This window comes from Musca domestica, unplaced genomic scaffold, assembly GCF_030504385.1.
Source record: "Musca domestica strain aabys unplaced genomic scaffold, Musca_domestica.polishedcontigs.V.1.1 59, whole genome shotgun sequence".
NCBI lineage: Eukaryota > Metazoa > Arthropoda > Insecta > Diptera > Muscidae > Musca > Musca domestica.
In genome coordinates, this window is record NW_026712362.1 from 838,657 (window position 1) to 856,833 (window position 18,177).

The 18,177-nt window shown below is 32.6% G+C and overlaps 1 protein-coding gene across 11 annotated transcripts in view; it reads right to left on the reverse strand.

Annotated features, from left to right (window-relative positions):
- The window catches only part of LOC101889943 (tight junction protein ZO-1), a 342,065-nt gene that overhangs the window by 45,341 nt on the left and 278,547 nt on the right, over positions 1-18,177 (reverse strand). Inside the window, exons 1-2 of one of the 11 annotated variants that reach the window (XM_005188444.4) lie at positions 13,915-14,021; positions 867-1,340 (exon numbers count right to left, since the gene is read on the reverse strand). The exons of the other annotated variants lie outside the window; for them this stretch is intronic. Of the exons in view, the coding sequence (XP_005188501.1) occupies positions 867-902 (36 nt within the window). The 5' untranslated portion in view covers positions 903-1,340; positions 13,915-14,021. Of the gene's footprint in view, positions 1-866; positions 1,341-13,914; positions 14,022-18,177 lie in introns of those variants that run through there. 11 annotated transcript variants of the gene reach the window in all.

The window sequence follows — 18,177 nt, forward strand, 5'->3', positions numbered from 1 at the left end:
AAAATTTTAGCTCTTAAATGCGATTTTTTCGGAACGTACAGATTGCTCTTAAAAGAAGATTTTGAGGACCAGCAAAGAAAGGTGTCAAAAGAGATTTCTGAAATGTGATTTTTTAAGCTTCAAATCGTTGAGATAAGATAACGATAAGACAAAAGTAGATTTTGGGAAAAAAAATGTGGATTTGGAAAAGTTGGATTTCTTCGAACTAAACCTTTTAAAAATGTGGATTAAAAAAAAAGTATTGAACCTGGATTTTCTACAAAACGTAGATTTCAGTTCTGGGTATAAAAATGAATTGGAAAATGCGGGGATTTAAAAAAAAATTACAAAAAGCTGAAATTTTTAAAAATATGGAAATTAAAAATCAAATTGTGAATTTAAAAGAGATGTAGATTTTTTCTTAAATCGTGATTTAAAAAAAGCCCAAATTTAATCAAACATTAAAAAACTAATTTTTAATGAAAACTTGATTTTTTTAAAAAATAACGTCAATTTTTAAAACCCGCTGTTTGTTAAAAACTTATGACTTCCAAAAAATATTTTTTTTTAGATTTTTAAAATTCATGGACTAAATAACATCAATTTTTAAGACCTTGGATTTTTAAAAAAATGTAGATTTAAAAAGAACAAATAAAAGGAAAATAAAAAAACAATCACGAATTTTTAAAATTTCTTTCTATTTAATGGATTAAAAAATAATATTGTTTTAAAGAGTTGTATTTTTTTATACACGTCGTTCTTTAAGAACGTTAACTTTATAATTTATTTTTAAAAATATGTAACACAGCTCTCCAGAGAAACTTATATAGGCGAAATAATTAATATATAAAAATAAGTAATCTGAAAATAATAACAACCATTCTTACCAATATATTATTCGGAACATATTCAGGAAATTTCATTTTAACTTAATTTTAGTAACAAAAAAATGAAACTCTGCTTCTGTTTAATTCGCACAAAGTGTTTCTTGCAAAACACTTTTTTTTTAATTTTTTATAAAAATAATATTTAATTTCGTTAAAAATAACAAACGAAATAAATTTATTTTTTTCTATTTGTCTCGTTGATTCTCTCTCCGTTTGGTTTGGTTTGATTTGTTTTATTTGGTATTTGTTGGTATTGGTTTATTTTTTCTATTATTTATTTACTTTTTTCTTCTTATTTAAAAATAACACTTAAGGCAAGGTCATTTAGAATATTTGTGTATATGTGTGTTTGTGTTTTTCGTTAAATTTATGCAATAATAATAACTAACGTTGTCGTTTAATTATTTTTGAATTTACATTTTTATTATTTGTATTTGTTTTTTTTGTGACACCAGATACTGGAATAAATATTAGCTATGAAAATAAAGGAATATGAATATGAAAACAACGTAAGTGCAATTAGAAAACTAGTTTTCTTGAATAGTTTTTTGTCGTTCCATATGTTGTTTTGTTCTGGAAATACCCCGGGAGAATTGCGAGTTTAATTGCAATTATATTGTCGTTTTGAATTTTATTTAATTATAAGTTAATGTGTTTAGCCACCCACTCACTCCACTTTGAATATTGCTCTGAATAGTAATTGAAAGAAAATGTATACGTTGGGCGCCACTTTTGTTATAACAATAGTAATTTGATTATCACCAAAGATTATAATTAATATGAAATATGGATAAATTGTATTCGAATATATCTATTGCTATGTAAGAACCTCAAATGGATTGATATGTTGTAATCGTAAATGAGCTTTTATTGTAGAAAGCTACACAATTACGTTGGGCGCCAATTTTGATCATAAAACAATTTGTAATTTTAACATGAAAAAAATCGTCGAAAAATAACGAACGCCGTTATATTGTGGCTATACGAAGACGAGGAGCTGCATACGAAAATTTCTGCAATAGGCTGTAGTACCAATTAAGATCTTCCAATTCAAAATTTGAAACAATTCCGCTAAATAATGTCACTAAAATTATAAAAATACAAAAAATCGGAGGGTACCGTTGTATGGGGACTATACAAAGACGGAGGCCTGCATAGGAAATTTTTTGTCATAGCTTGTAGTACCCATAAAGATCTTCCAATACGAAATTCGAAGAATACTGCCGTTAAAATCATCAAAATACCGAATATCGGGAGGTATCGTTATATGAGGGCTATACGAAGACGAGGACCTTCATGTGTGAGATGAAAAAACTGCAACCAACTTCAGACTGCTGTCGTTTCTAAGCCACTCGTTCGACAGCTGTTACAACATCAGCAGAAATGGTCGGAAAAGTAAAGAACCCGTGTCGCAGTGGCCGAAAAATGGCTCGTGAGCTGAACATATCGCAATATTTCATTCGGCAAATATTGAAACATGGGCTCGGGGTAAAGCCATTGAAATTCCAAAAAGTGCAAGAACTTACACCGCAACTGAAAGAAAATAGACTCAAAAGAGCTAAAAAGTTACTTCGCTTGTCCGAAAGTGGTGATCTGCCGAATTTGGTTTTCCCCGATGGAAAAAAAAACATTCGTTGTCCAGCAGTTTGAAAATAAACAAAATGATCATGTTTACTTGCCAAAGGGGTCAACTGAAAATATGCACCTTCGGTTGGCCACCAGAACTCAAGCGCCGGCGATGGTCGCTCTCCGCTCGTATTAATCGACTGTGGCATCAGAAGAAATGCCGAATATGATCGCGAAAATATTCTGGAGGTTGTATTAAAGCCTTGGACACGCAAACATTTTGGCCGCAGACCTGGGACATTCCAACAGGACTCTGCGCCATCGCACTCAGCACGCTCCACCCAAGAATGGTTATAAAATGAAGTTCCTCGCTTCATTTCCAGCGCACAATCTCCATCTCCTCAAGCAAGCGCTTCGCCGGGAATGGGCCAAAATACCGCAGAACAACATTCGGGCAGCGTGTGACGGTTTCATTGGCCGTTTGAAGGCCATAATTTGTGCCAAATTTGAGCAATTCAAACAAATCTAAACTTATTCTAAAATTAAAAAAAATGTAAAAATTATGGCGTTTGACTTTGTTGCAGTTTTTTTATCTTACCCTGTAGTACCCATAAATATCTTCCAAGACGAAATTTGAAACATTTACGGCCAAAAATGTAATTAAAATCATACAAATACCGAATATCTGAAGGAACTGTTGTATGGGGGCTATACGATATCGTGGACCCTAATATACAGTTCTCTTTCAGGGGGTAAAGTGTTCAGAAAGAACTCCTTGTGTTGATTTGCAGACAATTCCATTGAAAAATGTGGCTAAAATCATCAAAATACCGATGATCGTGAGATACCGTTATATGGGTGCTGTACGATATCGTAGACTTATATAGGCAATTCTGTTTGAGAAATTCCATTAAGAAATTGGCTAGAATCATCAAAATATCGAATATCAGGGGATACTGTCATATGGAGGCTAAGGAACTTAACTTGCCTATTGGAAAAATACTTTCGAAAGATAGCGTGACTACAACAGATGGACATTGCTATATCGACTTATTTCCATAGAATGGAGGGTATATTTGGATTTTTTGAATAATAACAAGGAACATCATGAGTTATCAATTGTTTATTGTAACAATACCCCCCAAGAAACTATATATTATTGCCATTATAGACAGGCTTTATTTGTCTTTAACTCTGAGATCATCTCTCTTGTAATGCCATTGTCTAAATGCCGTTACAGTTTTATGATATGTTTTTTTGTTTTCTTTTCTATCACTTGAGTATGGTTATCATTTTATGACAATTTTGTTTTCTTTTCTATGGACTTCTCAATTATTGTTATTAATAGCAGTTAATATTTTTCATTTGATTCCCATTCAAAAACCAACAAAATATGCATTTAAATTAAACTTCATTTCAAGATCACTTGAACAAAAGAACCACTGACTACTCTCATTTAAATGATTCAATGATCATGGCAGCACACACACTCTCAATGAAATTGTAGTGGTGCATTGTTTTGGTTGTCAACAATTAAAATCTTGTTCCGTTTTGTGCTCTACCAAGTCGCTGCTGCTCTCATAATGGATGATTTGTTGTTGTTATTCTTTTAAGAGTGGACTGTCTAACTGTGTTGAGGACTTGCTGCTCTCTGTGTGCCGCCGAGACAATTAAAAGTGTGTTAAACATCTGTTTTTTCTTTGTTGCTGTTCTTGTTGTTACTGATTGCGCCTTAATCCTCTGTTAAGCCATACTTTGTATGGTATGGTGCTCAAGTAGCCATTCGTTACGCTGTGTTACGTATTAGTGAACGACGCAGCAGCAGTGGCGGCGTAATGGCATGGCACCCATGTCTTAAACACTTAATTAAGGGTTTTCGGCAATTTTTCTTTTATAAATGATTGGTTTTATTTTTTTCTTTGCCTGTGGTAATGATTTGGAGAAGAAATTCCACGGAGAAAGAGTGTTAAAGGTTAATTATAATTAAAATAGGTTTTAAATTATCTTGGCTGGAATTTTGTGGGCAGAGGAAAAAAGAAAAAAACTTAATTTGTATTCAATTTTTTTTTTATTTGCAAATTTTTCTTTGGGTCATAATTCAAGATAATTCATGAATCATATGATGTCATGAAATGGCGACATTGGCCGATGGTTGCTGCTACTGCTGCTGCATTTAAATATTGTGAATGAATGAATTTAGCCTAGACTTTTTTTTTACGAAAATCATTAACAGTTGGATTTTTTTCAATATTTATTTTTTATTTTTGTTTATTTAAAAAGTTATGATCTTGTGCCCCTTCTAGACTTGGTTCTCTTGTCGTTATTTGTTAATAACGTTTTTTTTTAATGCACTTTTTTCTATTACCTCTCGATCCGAGACGAGTTTAAGGTTGTTTGCTAAGCTTGTTTTTTATTTACTTTTTTTTTTGTTTTTTTTTTTATCATTTTCATATATTGTTGTTGTAATGTGATAAAGCACGTTTTTAACCAAGTTGTCTGTATATTTACGTTCATTCTTCTTCTTCTTCTCATTCGTACTTTCAAGCACTGAAATGAATCAATTTTAATGGTATTCACATTGAATTTTAAATCTGAGTGAAAACAGAAAAAAAATTTAGCACACATCGATCAAGTGTTTGGATTGTTGGCAATTCTAAAGTTATTCTAAAAATCGATAACAAAGACATCTGGAATTTTTTCTTCAGATTCTGGCCAAGAATTTTAATGGTAGGGCATACGGCAATTGTTTACTTATAGCATGTTTCCATTGGAAACCGAACAACGTTGTTCGCTCTCAGAATTAGGTACACGAATTAACCCGTTCATACGGCACGATTCGTAATTCATAGTAAAATAATTCCTTTTTTCAAAAATTTTGTTTGTTGATTTTAATGGGAATTTATACGAAATTACATGAAATTCTCACTAATATGAATAGAAGAAATTATTGTTTTCCTCCCAAAGATTTATTATATCATTAATTTTACAATTTTCATTCACGATTTCAACTTTTTGTGTAAATGTTGACATTTTGAACACATTTTTGTGTTTTTCCATTTTTAAATTCTGCTGGAGAGACACTTGTCAAACATTTTTTCTGCCGATAGAAACATTTTGAAAATGTTGCCTCTTTTGTTTGCGTTTTCTCTGAAAATTTTAACTCGTGGACAAAATGCGTACCTCGAATGAGAGAGAAAACAAAATTTACTTTCGTTTGAATGTACATACGCCATTCAACATTGTAGTTTTCATTCATAATTTTCAGTCTTCCCGAAAATTTTTAAAATTTCATCAAATTTTTCTATTTTTAATTTTTAAATGTCATAATTTATTTTTTCGATAAATGCTCTCATTTGTTAGGGATGGGACATATTTTTTCGTTGTTCTGAGAGTGATTTGATTTGAACAACGTACAAATATGAGTGTTCGCTCAGGAAATTTTGTGTGAAGAATTAGGTAGTTTTTTCATAGTTAAGGGTCAAACAACGAATAGAGAGCGAATCAAGTGCAGTGGAAACGCCACATTAGACAGATGGTTTATGACAGATTACTCACTCATGCATAACAAGTGATGGAATGTTGTGAGGTATCCAATAAATTTCTAAGTAATTAAAATGTAAACGGTACTTTTTTAATGGGGGAGAATTTCAAAACAGTTTTTTTTATGTAAAACAGAAGGTCGTCTTAGTGAAGGACGTGGATGTGATTTTATGGCAAAAGAAATAGTTTTAGGTCTTTTATGAGTTAAAGATCTTTTGGAGTTCTTTGGCAAGACCTTGGGAGCTTTTTGGGAAAATGATTGCAGGCCTTCCTGTTTACCTTCGGCTATAAAGAAGATTTCACAAATTACGTTTACGAATTTCAAAACTTTTAATTTTATGTCAAGCATCATCAAATTGTGAAGGACGTGGAGATTTTATGGCCAAAAAAATAATTCCAGGTTTTCAATGAATAATGATTTTTGGGTCTTTTTTAAGCGTTTTTTGGGGCAAATGCTTTCAGGGTTTCCGGTTTTTCTTTGTATACAAAGAAGACCTTGGGGGCTTTATGGGAGAAATGCTTTATGGATATCATGTTTTCCTTCTTTCACAAAGAAGACATCACAATTTATGTTAGAAAATTCATCTGGTTTCTTATCAGATATTCAGAATCTTCTCATCTTACACAAGAGGATGACATTTTGGCCTCCCAATATCTGACTTTCTGCCCTCCATTACAATGAGATCTCCTTCAATGCCTCGTGATCTTTAAGAATTCTTGGCGCCACTCCCCTGTCATGTCACCCAAACCAACATGGGCTGACAGGCATTTAAATTCAAAAACGAAACGAGGGGAACAAAATCACTTCATTGTGTTGGTGCTGCTAATTGTGTTAATTAAATTTATTTTTAGAGCCCATTTAAACAAAAATAACAGAAGTATAAATAAATGGTCAGGTTATTTGATATTTTCACAAGGGAAACATTTTGTGAAAACAATGTGAAATGTAAAGCGTTCGAATAAAAAACAAGTAACGTTCTTTAAGTTTGGCTGGTCCGAACTTTTAATACCCTCCACCATTTAGAAAAAAATTGAAAATTTTTAAAAAAATTACGAAAAATAACGCTTAAATGAAAACCCTTATATGGAAGCTATACGAGACCAGGACCTGCCTTATAAATTATTTGTTATAGGCTGTAGTACTCATTACGAACTTTAAATAAGAAATTTGAAAAAAATTGGTGTCGCTAAAATGATGAAAGTACCGAATATCGGGAGGTATCGATAAATGGAGGCTATACGAAGACATGGACCTGCATACACAATTTTTTGTTATAGGCTGCAGAACCCATTACCAACTTTAAATACGAAATTTGAAAAAATTCTGGCGAATAATGTCGCTAATATCACCAAAATAACGAATATCGGGAGGTATCAATATATGGAGGCTATACGAAGGGGAGGACCTGCATACACAATTTTTTGTCATAGGTTGTAGAACCCGTTACCAACTTCAAATATGAAATTTGAAACAATTCCGGTAAAGAAGGACGCTAAAATCATCAAAATACCGAATATCGGGAGGTATTGTTATATGGGGGCTATACGAAAACATGGACCTATATAGACAATTGTCTGTCACAGGTTGTAGTACCCGTTAAGATCTTCAAATACGAAATTTAAAACGGTTTCGCTTAATAATTTGGCTAAAATCCTCAAAATACTGAAATTTGGGAGGTACCGTTATATGAGGACTATACACAGACGTGGTTCTGCAAGGGCAATTTTCAGTCATAAGTTGTAGTACCTATTAAGATCTTCAAGTACGAAATTTGAAACAAGTCCTTATGGGGGCTATACGAAGACATGGAGCTGCATAGGCAATTTTCTGTCCTAGATTGTAGTACTTATTTCGAACTTCATATAAGAAATTTGAAACAATTCCGGTGAATAATGCCGCTGAAATCATCAAAATACCGAATATCGGAAGGTATGGTAATAAGGGGGCTATACGAAGACATTGGACCTGTATAAGCAATTTTCCGTCATAGTTTGTAGTAGCCATTACGAACTTAAAATACCACTTTTAAAACAATTCCGATGAATAATGTCGCTAATATAACCAAAACACCGAATAAAGGAAGGTACTGTTATATGGGGGCCATACGAAGACGTGTGTCTGTATACGAAATCTTTACTCATAGGTTGTAGTTCCCATAAAGATCTTCCTATACGAAATTTGAAACAATTCCGGTGAATAATGCCTCTAATATCACAAAAATACCGAATATCGGAAGGTACCGTAACAAGGGGGCTATACGAAGACGTGGACCTGCATAGAAAATTTTCTGTCTAAGGCTGTAGTACCCATTACGAACTTTCAATACGAAATTTGAAACAATTCCGGTAAATAAGTTTGATAAAATCATCAAAATACCGAATATCAGGAGGTACAGTTATATGGGGGCTATACATAAACGTGGACCTATATAGCTCATTTTCAATATCAAAAGTCCTGTGGACCAAACACACATCTGAGTAAAGTTTTATCAGCCTACTTCAAACCGTTCGGCAGCTAGAGTGATTTCCACAGGCGGACAGATAGACGGACAACGTTAAATTGAAGTAAAATTTTTCGCAGATTCGGAATATATGTATTTTGTAGGGTCTGACTTGAGCATATCAAGAGTTACACACGGAATGACAAAGAAAATACAACCTCCATAGAATGGAAGAGAATAGAAAAATGAAATGGCTACCAAAAGGACAATTAGGCCCACAATTCACAGCCAAAAACATTTTATTTAAACGGAGAAAGGCTTTTAGCACAAATTCTGCTGGAACACGGAAAATTCCATATCAAAACATTTTTTTAATGAAGTGATTATTTTACTGAAATTTTAAACTATCTCCCTAGAACCTCCTTTCCTTGTCTCAATGATTCCCGTTGTCCGTGATTTTTGTTTTGTTTTTAATCTACATCTTCTCTCATAACTCCTTCTTCTCCATCCCCGTTATCTCCTTTTTGGCTCGCAACCCAACACCATGTTTGTTTTTCAAAGAAAAATCATGTCAGCTATGCCGTGCCATGCCTCTGTTGACAACATGAATGGAATACCATTGTTATGGGCCGGGTTTAGTAGTTTTGCACAAGGGATCCATCATTTCTATGCCATGATATTTTGCATGTTCTCTTCGCCTTCCAAATCTGGAAGACTTGGCTCAAATTTCACAACAGCAGAAAAACAAAGAAGAGTAAACAAAATTCCTCCGAATGAAAAGAACACGCGGGTCCGCCGGTCATTCATAACATCTGTTTGTCGCCCAAGTTAAAAAAAAAACAACCATGAATATGAGGAATGTGTGTGAGTATGTGTACTTGGGAAGTAGTTAAATACATACTCATGTACATATGTTTGGGTTTTGTGTACACAGATGTGAAGAGAATGGAGCGCTACTTACTTCGAATTGGATATATTGGCAAGAAAGTGTCAAGAGATCCACTTATAGAAGTTTGAGAGGTCTTCTAAGTTCAGACCATAAGGTCTTATCATGGAGTTGGTTTAGTATTCTTCTTACGAAGAACTAGCGGAGCAATCTAAGATTCCTTGTTATGGAAGAACAAGAGGTGATCATAGAGAAAAATAAGTGATATTGTCATAAAAGCACATGAGGGTTACTGATTTTTCCTAAAAAAAATTGCCCAAAATTGAAACGAATCTGTGTGATTGCTGTGAGCACCTTACTTGTGGTATATCTCTTAAGCCCATCTGAATTAGGAGCATTTGTGAACGACCACGTGAAAGTACCAATTCAGTCGAACTCATTTGATAATTTTTACCGGAATTTTTTCAAATATCGTATTTAAAGTTCGTAATAGGCACTACAGCCTATGACAAAAAATCATATATTCAGGTTCACATCTTCGTATGGACCCCATATAAGGATACCTCTCGATATTTTGATGATTTTGGTGACATTATTAACCGGAATTGTTTTAAATTTCGTATTTGAAGTTCGTTAAGGGTACTACAACCTATGACAGAAAATTTCCTATGCAGGTCCACGTCTTCGTATAGCCGCCATATAAAGATACCTCCCGATATTAGGTATTCTCATGATTTTAGCGGCATTTCTCACCGGATTTGTTTGAAATTTCGTATTCAAAGTTCGGAGTCGGTACTACAGCCTATGACAAAAAATTACTTATGAAGGGACACGTCTTCGTATAGCCTCCATATAATTGGGTTTCATTTGAGAGGCATTTTTCAACGCATTTTTTTTTTTAATTTTTTTAGTTCCTTAAAAATGGTGGAGGATATTAAATTTTCGGCCAGAACCAACATAGCTGCTTTCTCTTTATTTTTCCTATGCGTTTTACAGGATTTTCGAGTACGAGAATGTTTTTTTTTTTTTTTTTTCTAATAAAAAAACATAAATATAGTAGTTTTGTGTACGTTCCGAAACGGAACTTAAATCTCTTATATTCGTTTCTAATTCCTGAAAACCGAAGGAAGGAATTCCTCTCCTTTTCCTGAAGTAAGTTGAACAAACTTTCTGCAACGTATATTTTACATCCTCGTGAGTATGTACCCAATAAAATTAATTAATGAACCTTTAAAATCGACAAATATTCCAACGACATATTAGGTATTCGACCAACTCAATCTCTTTACTTTTGTCAGAATAGAATTTCGCTAAAGTATTATAGCACATATGGAGTATTGATTTCGATTAAATAATCCTTTTCGCCATCGGAGTAATTAGTCCAAACTCCCGGCAAGCTCTTGAGAGTGCCGAAATTTAAAAAATCGAAAAATATTCCAACGACACATTTTTCATTTGTTTTGGCTGAGTTTTTAATTTATATTCCTCGTGTATTTATAAATAAAAATGCCCTGATATTGTTCTCTAGCCTCAGTCTGTTTGAAAAATTGATTGGTGGTATTAGTGCCCTTAAATGCCAGTTCCAATCTGCCCTTTGTGCCAGTTTGTCTTCAGTATTAAGATTCGACTTCTGAATCCTTTCAGAGAAATTTGATTTGTACGGCGATCTCTTTTAGATCTTGGGTTCCCGGATAAAAGATATTCAAATAAATCTTTAAAATCGACAAATTTTCCAACGACACTTTTTCATTAGTTTTTGCTGAGTTTTTAATTTATATTCCTCGTGTATTTATATATAAAAGGCCCTGATTTGGTTCTCTAGCCTCAGACTGATTAAAAACTGATGGGTAGTAGAAGTGCCCCTAAATGCCATTTCCAACGTGACCTTAGTTCCAGTTTGTCTTTAGTGTTATGATTCGACTTCTGAATCCTTTCCGAGAAATTTGATACGTACGCCGATCTCCTATAGATCTTGGGTTCCCGATCTGGATAACTTGATCTCTGGGTTGTCGCCTGTTTTATTACTTAGTTAATAGTCGTTGTTTGTCGAAAAGTCCTTTATTCGTTTCAATTCATTTTTTGAAATATTTTATCACCTGCAATTAGTACATTCTGTATTCAGATTTCAGCTGTCTTATTTATCATTGGCAGTTTTGAATAAAAATTGGTAATTTTTACCCAAAGCGATCGGTTTGATAGATATGGAGGTTGATTCCCTCAATGGATTTCAGTTGTCCGCTAATCAATTTAGTCCAGTCTCTACTCTGGTTCTGCTGACATTAAAAACATGTCATCCACGTATTTTATTAATATTCTTGGATTTAGATCAGGGCCGGGCAGGGAGTCTCACTTTAATTTTCACCCAATTTTGTTAGCCTTTGATTCCAAAGTTTTTTAATGGTTCTGGCTGTGTGTGGAGAGACGCTCCTTGAAGGCACGTGCTGCTTTAGATTAAACTTTTCTACAGTTGGGAAAGGTAATTCTTCCATTACTTTATCTGCAAAACATTTAATAAAAAAAATGAAATATTGTGTTGGCTTTATTAGCGGCCAAATTGTTTTCACAAATCAGCTGATTATTTGATGGTGCTCTCTTTGCTTTTTACATTTCTCTTGCAAAAGAGAATGAAACTACCTTACTCTCTGAGATAGAAATTGCTGGCTTATTCTTGCATTGAAAGTAACTGGTTCATTCTTTAACAACATTGAGGCTCTCTAGGGTTTGTCTCGTCTAAGAACCTCTTTTCATCAATTAGTTTACATTCCGGCATCTCGCCTTGAAGTGTCCTTTAAATTCTTTCATAACCTCCATAACCCCTATCAAATTTTCATTTTCGGCAGCTGTGGCGCTTCTTTGCTTCCCAAAAAAATAATGTAGCAGAAAAATTGCATCAATTTCATTTTTCATATCTTTTTACGTGTGTTGATTAGCTATCTAGCTGCTGCTGACTGACTGACAGACATGGTGAGATGTATGGCACGAATGTAAACAAGAAATGATGTTGAAAGAAGAAGAAAAAAAAAACTCCATCATACACAAATAAAAACAAACAAACAAATCGAAAAATAAGAAACACCGAGGAATACTAATATAGAAAAAATGGGCGACAGGCATGGATCTGAAAATGTTGATAATAATTATGACTGACGTTGATGATGATGTTGAAGATTTTATTAACTTCGCGCGAAAGGGGGAAAAGAGAGAAAAGGTAAAATTGGGGCTGAGGACACAAGAAGTAAACGAAATATCCAATGCGTTCCCCCCCAAAGAAAATGCAAAGCGCATGAGGTAGGGAACACAAAGCACATAAAATAGGCACACTTTATCTAGCCACATCGAGCGTATAGAGTTCCAATTACAAACATACCTATGGTAGCGAGGTACAATTTTAATGGAGCAGACTTTTTTTTTAGTTTTTTTTTTTTTTTGTAAAAAATCAAGTAAAAAGAGGTAAAAATGCAAACAGCGACGCAAACAGCTTAGGCATGGTTACGCTTAATGCTCCGTTGACGTTGATGATGATTTACAAGGGAGTAGTGCAAACAAAAAAAAAAACAGAAGAAATGAAGAGTACTTTGGCCCATTACAAGCGACCTTCTTTGTATGCCCTTTCCACGATCCCCGCTGCATTCCATGGTTCCCCACAAAAGAAAGGAAATGCATTTTGAAAAAAATTACTTCGTTTGTTTTGTGCGCTTCACTTTTGTTTCATTTTTTTTTTGTTTTTTTGTTACTTTTAGCAATACTAAGTGGAGTGGACGATGGATGGGTAGGATGGTGGCTCTGTGTTTACAAATCAAATGGGTTTAATTTTCGCCAAGTTTTTTTTTTGTACATGATGAGTTTTGTTTTTTATTTATTTAAAGGGGGAATAAAATTTCATTTTATTTTGTTGTTTGTTTTTCCTTTTTTACTATTTTGTTTGTTGCTTTTACTTTTATGCCGTAACTAATTGTTGTCTGTGTTTTCCTTTTTAACTTTCTCAAAATTATCTTATTTTATTTACTTTAATTTAATAAAATCATATTTTTTATTTAAAACTCCATTTTTGTTGTTTTAATATTTTCACTTTTAATTTGAAATATATTTCATAATTATCCTATTGCCGTGTTTACATTGCGCGCTGTTGTTATTGTCATTATCACCGGTTTGTTTTTGCTCCTTTATTTATCGTTAAACGTCAAATCCACGCAATTTTTTTTTTTGGCAAGGCATTTCGTTTGTTATTCTTCTTTTTATTCAAAAATTTTCTTCCACTTCAAAATATTTTTTCAAACTTTTTAAAAATGATGCTTAATATTCAATTAATAATACTTCATTTTATTCATTTATTTTTGCTTTTCAAATCACTTTCTTTTGACAAATCTTTATTTACATTTTTAATTTCCTTTTCTATTCATTTTTCATTTAACAATTGAATTTTGTTTATCACATCTTTCTTCAAATCCCGCAATTCTATTCCTTTAAATCTGTTGCTTATTTTGTTTTTCTTCTTTGCTCTCATCAAATAACAACAAACGAATTTTGACACTTGTAAACATCTAACGTTTTCTCGTTGGCATTTAGGGTTTCCCAACAAAACAAAATTAATCGCGTGCGCCACGACTAAACCAACCTCAACAACTCAGATACTCAAACACAACTAAACAAGGCAGACGGCACAATGCAATGCGGCAATGGCATCATTCATTCAGGCAACTTGGCAGCATTCCATATGAATAAAGGGGAATGGGAGAAAACCGAATGAGAGAACGAAATGTATGCATGTTCATAACAGAGAGGGGCTGATATTAACACTGTTGATATTAACTGTTAATGCTTGACTGTTATTGTAGTTACAGAGATGGGATGTTACTATTATAGGTATGTGTGGACTAAATAAGATCAGTGATATCAATGTAGCATTTTTTTGAGGGAATGTGTAGAAAATGTTAAATTAAAAAGCCACTAAGGAAAAACGCAACGGAATTGAGGGAGGGAAAAATGTTATACTTTCAAGCGGAATAATTGATAATTCATATTATCATTAACGTGAGAGAGAGTATGGCGGCAGCCGCTCAATAACATAAACTGTTATGCTATGAATTTTACAGATCACTATCTTAATTCTAGATAATGTCTAATTCTAGATAATGTCTAACATTATCATCTGATGTGTTTACATTGTGAAATTCATTCCTTTGTTTTGATTGTGCGTGCGTGTTTAATGAAATTAAATTTATTACCGTGTGGAGTACTGCGGGTGCGGATCAAAAAAAAAAATGTCAAATATCTATCATTTGGATAAGGAGAAATTGAAACTCTAGTTGTTTGGGGGAAATGACAAAACCACACACAAACACAAATAATTAAGTAAACAAAACAATAAAGAGGAAGTTTGAATAAAAATGAAAAACACATTCTAAACAAACAAAGAAAAAACCCAAGAGACATTAATTGTTCCGTGGATTTATGACTTTGAAACGTGAATGAAATTTAATCTATGATTTGGAAATTTAAAACAAATAGGAATATTTGGGGGCGGGTGAATAAATCTCTCAATTGCATAGATTTTTGAAAAAAAAAAAAAAAAAATCGACATCAAATAGAGACATAAATAATAAATTAAAGAAATAAATTGTTAAACAAATGCGGTAGTTCAAAGACAACGAATGATTTTTATGGCTATTCTTCAAAGAGAGGGAATAAATAAAAAATTCAGAAAAAATAGTAAATTTTTTTTAATGTCGGATTATTAAATTAATTTTTTTGGGAAAACTTTAAATCAGTCTGGACCAACAGACCAATAAAGGACCAGTAAACGTGGATTTTTTAAAAAATATTTTTCAAGGACCAGTAAACGTGGATTTTTTAAAGAATATTTTTCAAGGACCAGTAAACGTGGATTTTTTAAAGAATATTTTTCAAGGACCAGTAAACGTGGATATTTTAAAGAATATTTTTCAAGGACCAGTAAACGTGGATTTTTTAAAAAATATTTTTCAAGGACCAGTAAACGTGGATTTTTTAAAGAATATTTTTCAAGGACAAACAGACCAATAAACGTGGATTTTTTAAAGAATATTTTTCAAGGACCAATAGACCAATAAACGTGGATTTTTTAAAGAATATTTTTCAAGGACAAACAGACCAATAAACGTGGATTTTTTAAAGAATATTTTTCAAGGACCATTAGACCAATAAACGTGGATTTTTTAAAGAATATTTTTCAAGGACAAACAGACCAATAAACGTGGATTTTTTAAAGAATATTTTTCAAGGACAAACAGACCAATAAACGTGGATTTTTTAAAGAATATTTTTCAAGGACAAACAGACCAATAAACGTGGATTTTTTAAAGAATATTTTTCAAGGACAAACAGACCAATAAACGTGGATTTTTTAAAGAATATTTTTCAAGGACAAACAGACCAATAAACGTGGATTTTTTAAAGAATATTTTTCAAGGACCAACAGCAGACCAATAAACGTGGATTTTTTAAAGAATATTTTTCAAGGACCATTAGACCAATAAACGTGGATTTCTTAAACGAATATTTCTCAAGAACCAATAGACCAATAAACGTGGATTTTTTAAAGAATATTTTTCAAGGACAAACAAATTTTTCAAGGACCATTAGACCAATAAACGTGGATTTTTTAAAGAATATTTTTCAAGGACAAACAAATTTTTCAAGGACCATTAGACCAATAAACGTGGATTTTTTAAAGAATATTTTTCAAGGACAAACAAATTTTTCAAGGACCATTAGACCAATAAACGTGGATTTTTTAAAGAATATTTTTCAAGGACAAACAAATTTTTCAAGGACCATTAGACCAATAAACGTGGATTTTTTAAAGAATATTTTTCAAGGACAAACAAATTTTTCAAGGACCATTAGACCAATAAACGTGGATTTTTTAAAGAATATTTTTCAAGGACAAACAAATTTTTCAAGGACCATTAGACCAATAAACGTGGATTTTTTAAAGAATATTTTTCAAGGACAAACAAATTTTTCAAGGACCATTAGACCAATAAACGTGGATTTTTTAAAGAATATTTTTCAAGGACAAACAAATTTTTCAAGGACCATTAGACCAATAAACGTGGATTTTTTAAAGAATATTTTTCAAGGACCATTAGACCAATAAACGTGGATTTTTTAAACGAATATTTTTCAAGTACCAATGGACCAATAAACGTGGATTTTTTAAAGAATATTTTTCAAGGACCATTAGACCAATAAACGTGGATTTTTTAAAGAATATTTTTCAAGGACCATTAGACCAATAAACGTGGATTTTTTAAAGAATATTTTTCAAGTACCAATGGACCAATAAACGTGGATTTTTTAAAGAATATTTTTCAAGGACCATTAGACCAATAAACGTGGATTTTTTAAAGAATATTTTTCAAGGACCATTAGACCAATAAACGTGGATTTTTTAAACGAATATTTTTCAAGTACCAATGGACCAATAAACGTGGATTTTTTAAAGAATATTTTTCAAGGACCATTAGACCAATAAACGTGGATTTTTTAAAGAATATTTTTCAAGGACCATTAGACCAATAAACGTGGATTTTTTAAACGAATATTTTTCAAGTACCAATGGACCAATAAACGTGGATTTTTTAAAGAATATTTTTCAAGGACCATTAGACCAATAAACGTGGATTTTTTAAAGAATATTTTTCAAGGACCATTAGACCAATAAACGTGGATTTTTTAAACGAATATTTTTCAAGTACCAATGGACCAATAAACGTGGATTTTTTAAAAGAATATTTTTCAAGGACCAAAAGACCAATAAACGTGGATTTTTTAAAATAATATTTTTCAAGGACCAAAAGACCAATAAACGTGGATTTTTTAAAAGAATATTTTTCAAGGACCAAAAGACCAATAAACGTGGATTTTTTAAAAGAATATTTTTCAAGGACCAAAAGACCAATAAACGTGGATTTTTTAAAAGAATATTTTTCAAGGACCAAAAGACCAATAAACGTGGATTTTTTAAAAGAATATTTTTCAAGGACCAAAAGACCAATAAACGTGGATTTTTTAAAAGAATATTTTTCAAGGACCAAAAGACCAATAAACGTGGATTTTTTAAAAGAATATTTTTCAAGGACCAAAAGACCAATAAACGTGGATTTTTTAAAAGAATATTTTTCAAGGACCAAAAGACCAATAAACGTGGATTTTTTAAAAGAATATTTTTCAAGGAAGGGAGGTTTAGATAAGATATTCAGCAAATTAGGCAGGGCTGGATAAAGCTCCCTCTGGGAAAACTTCAATTCAGCCTGGCTGAATGGAGGTTTCCATTGGAAATCTACAATTCAGCCTGACCACATTCAAGCTCTTTCCATAGGAAATCTATATTCTAGCCTGGTTTAATTGATTATTCTTAAAGACTTCAATCCAGCCTACCGAAATCTAGTTTTCTTTGGGAAATTGTTCATTTCTTTCAAAAAATAATTAACTTCTTCACACCTCGCCGCAACATCTTCTAAAGGAAATGAAAATTAATAAACAATTTGACTCAGATTAATGGGTTAGCAATTAATCTCACTCCCTCTCCCAGTTTATCTTTTTGACTTGGATTCGAAAAGAGAGGAAAATTCGAGCTCAAACTGTGAGTAAAGACAAGTGCGGCAAATAATAATTATATGGTCGTTAATAAGCTATTAATTTTTTAACCGCAGTCAGTCAGTCAAATCTGTCGGCCAAAAATCCACAAAAATTCACAGACTATAAGGCTGTGCTCAAAGACGAGCGACCGACAGACAGTTTTCCCAAAGGAGAGGTGGGTAATGATGCTATGCAATTTATGAAAATAATTCATGAATTTCTACCTAAGATACTGGAATATTTACACAAAGAGAGA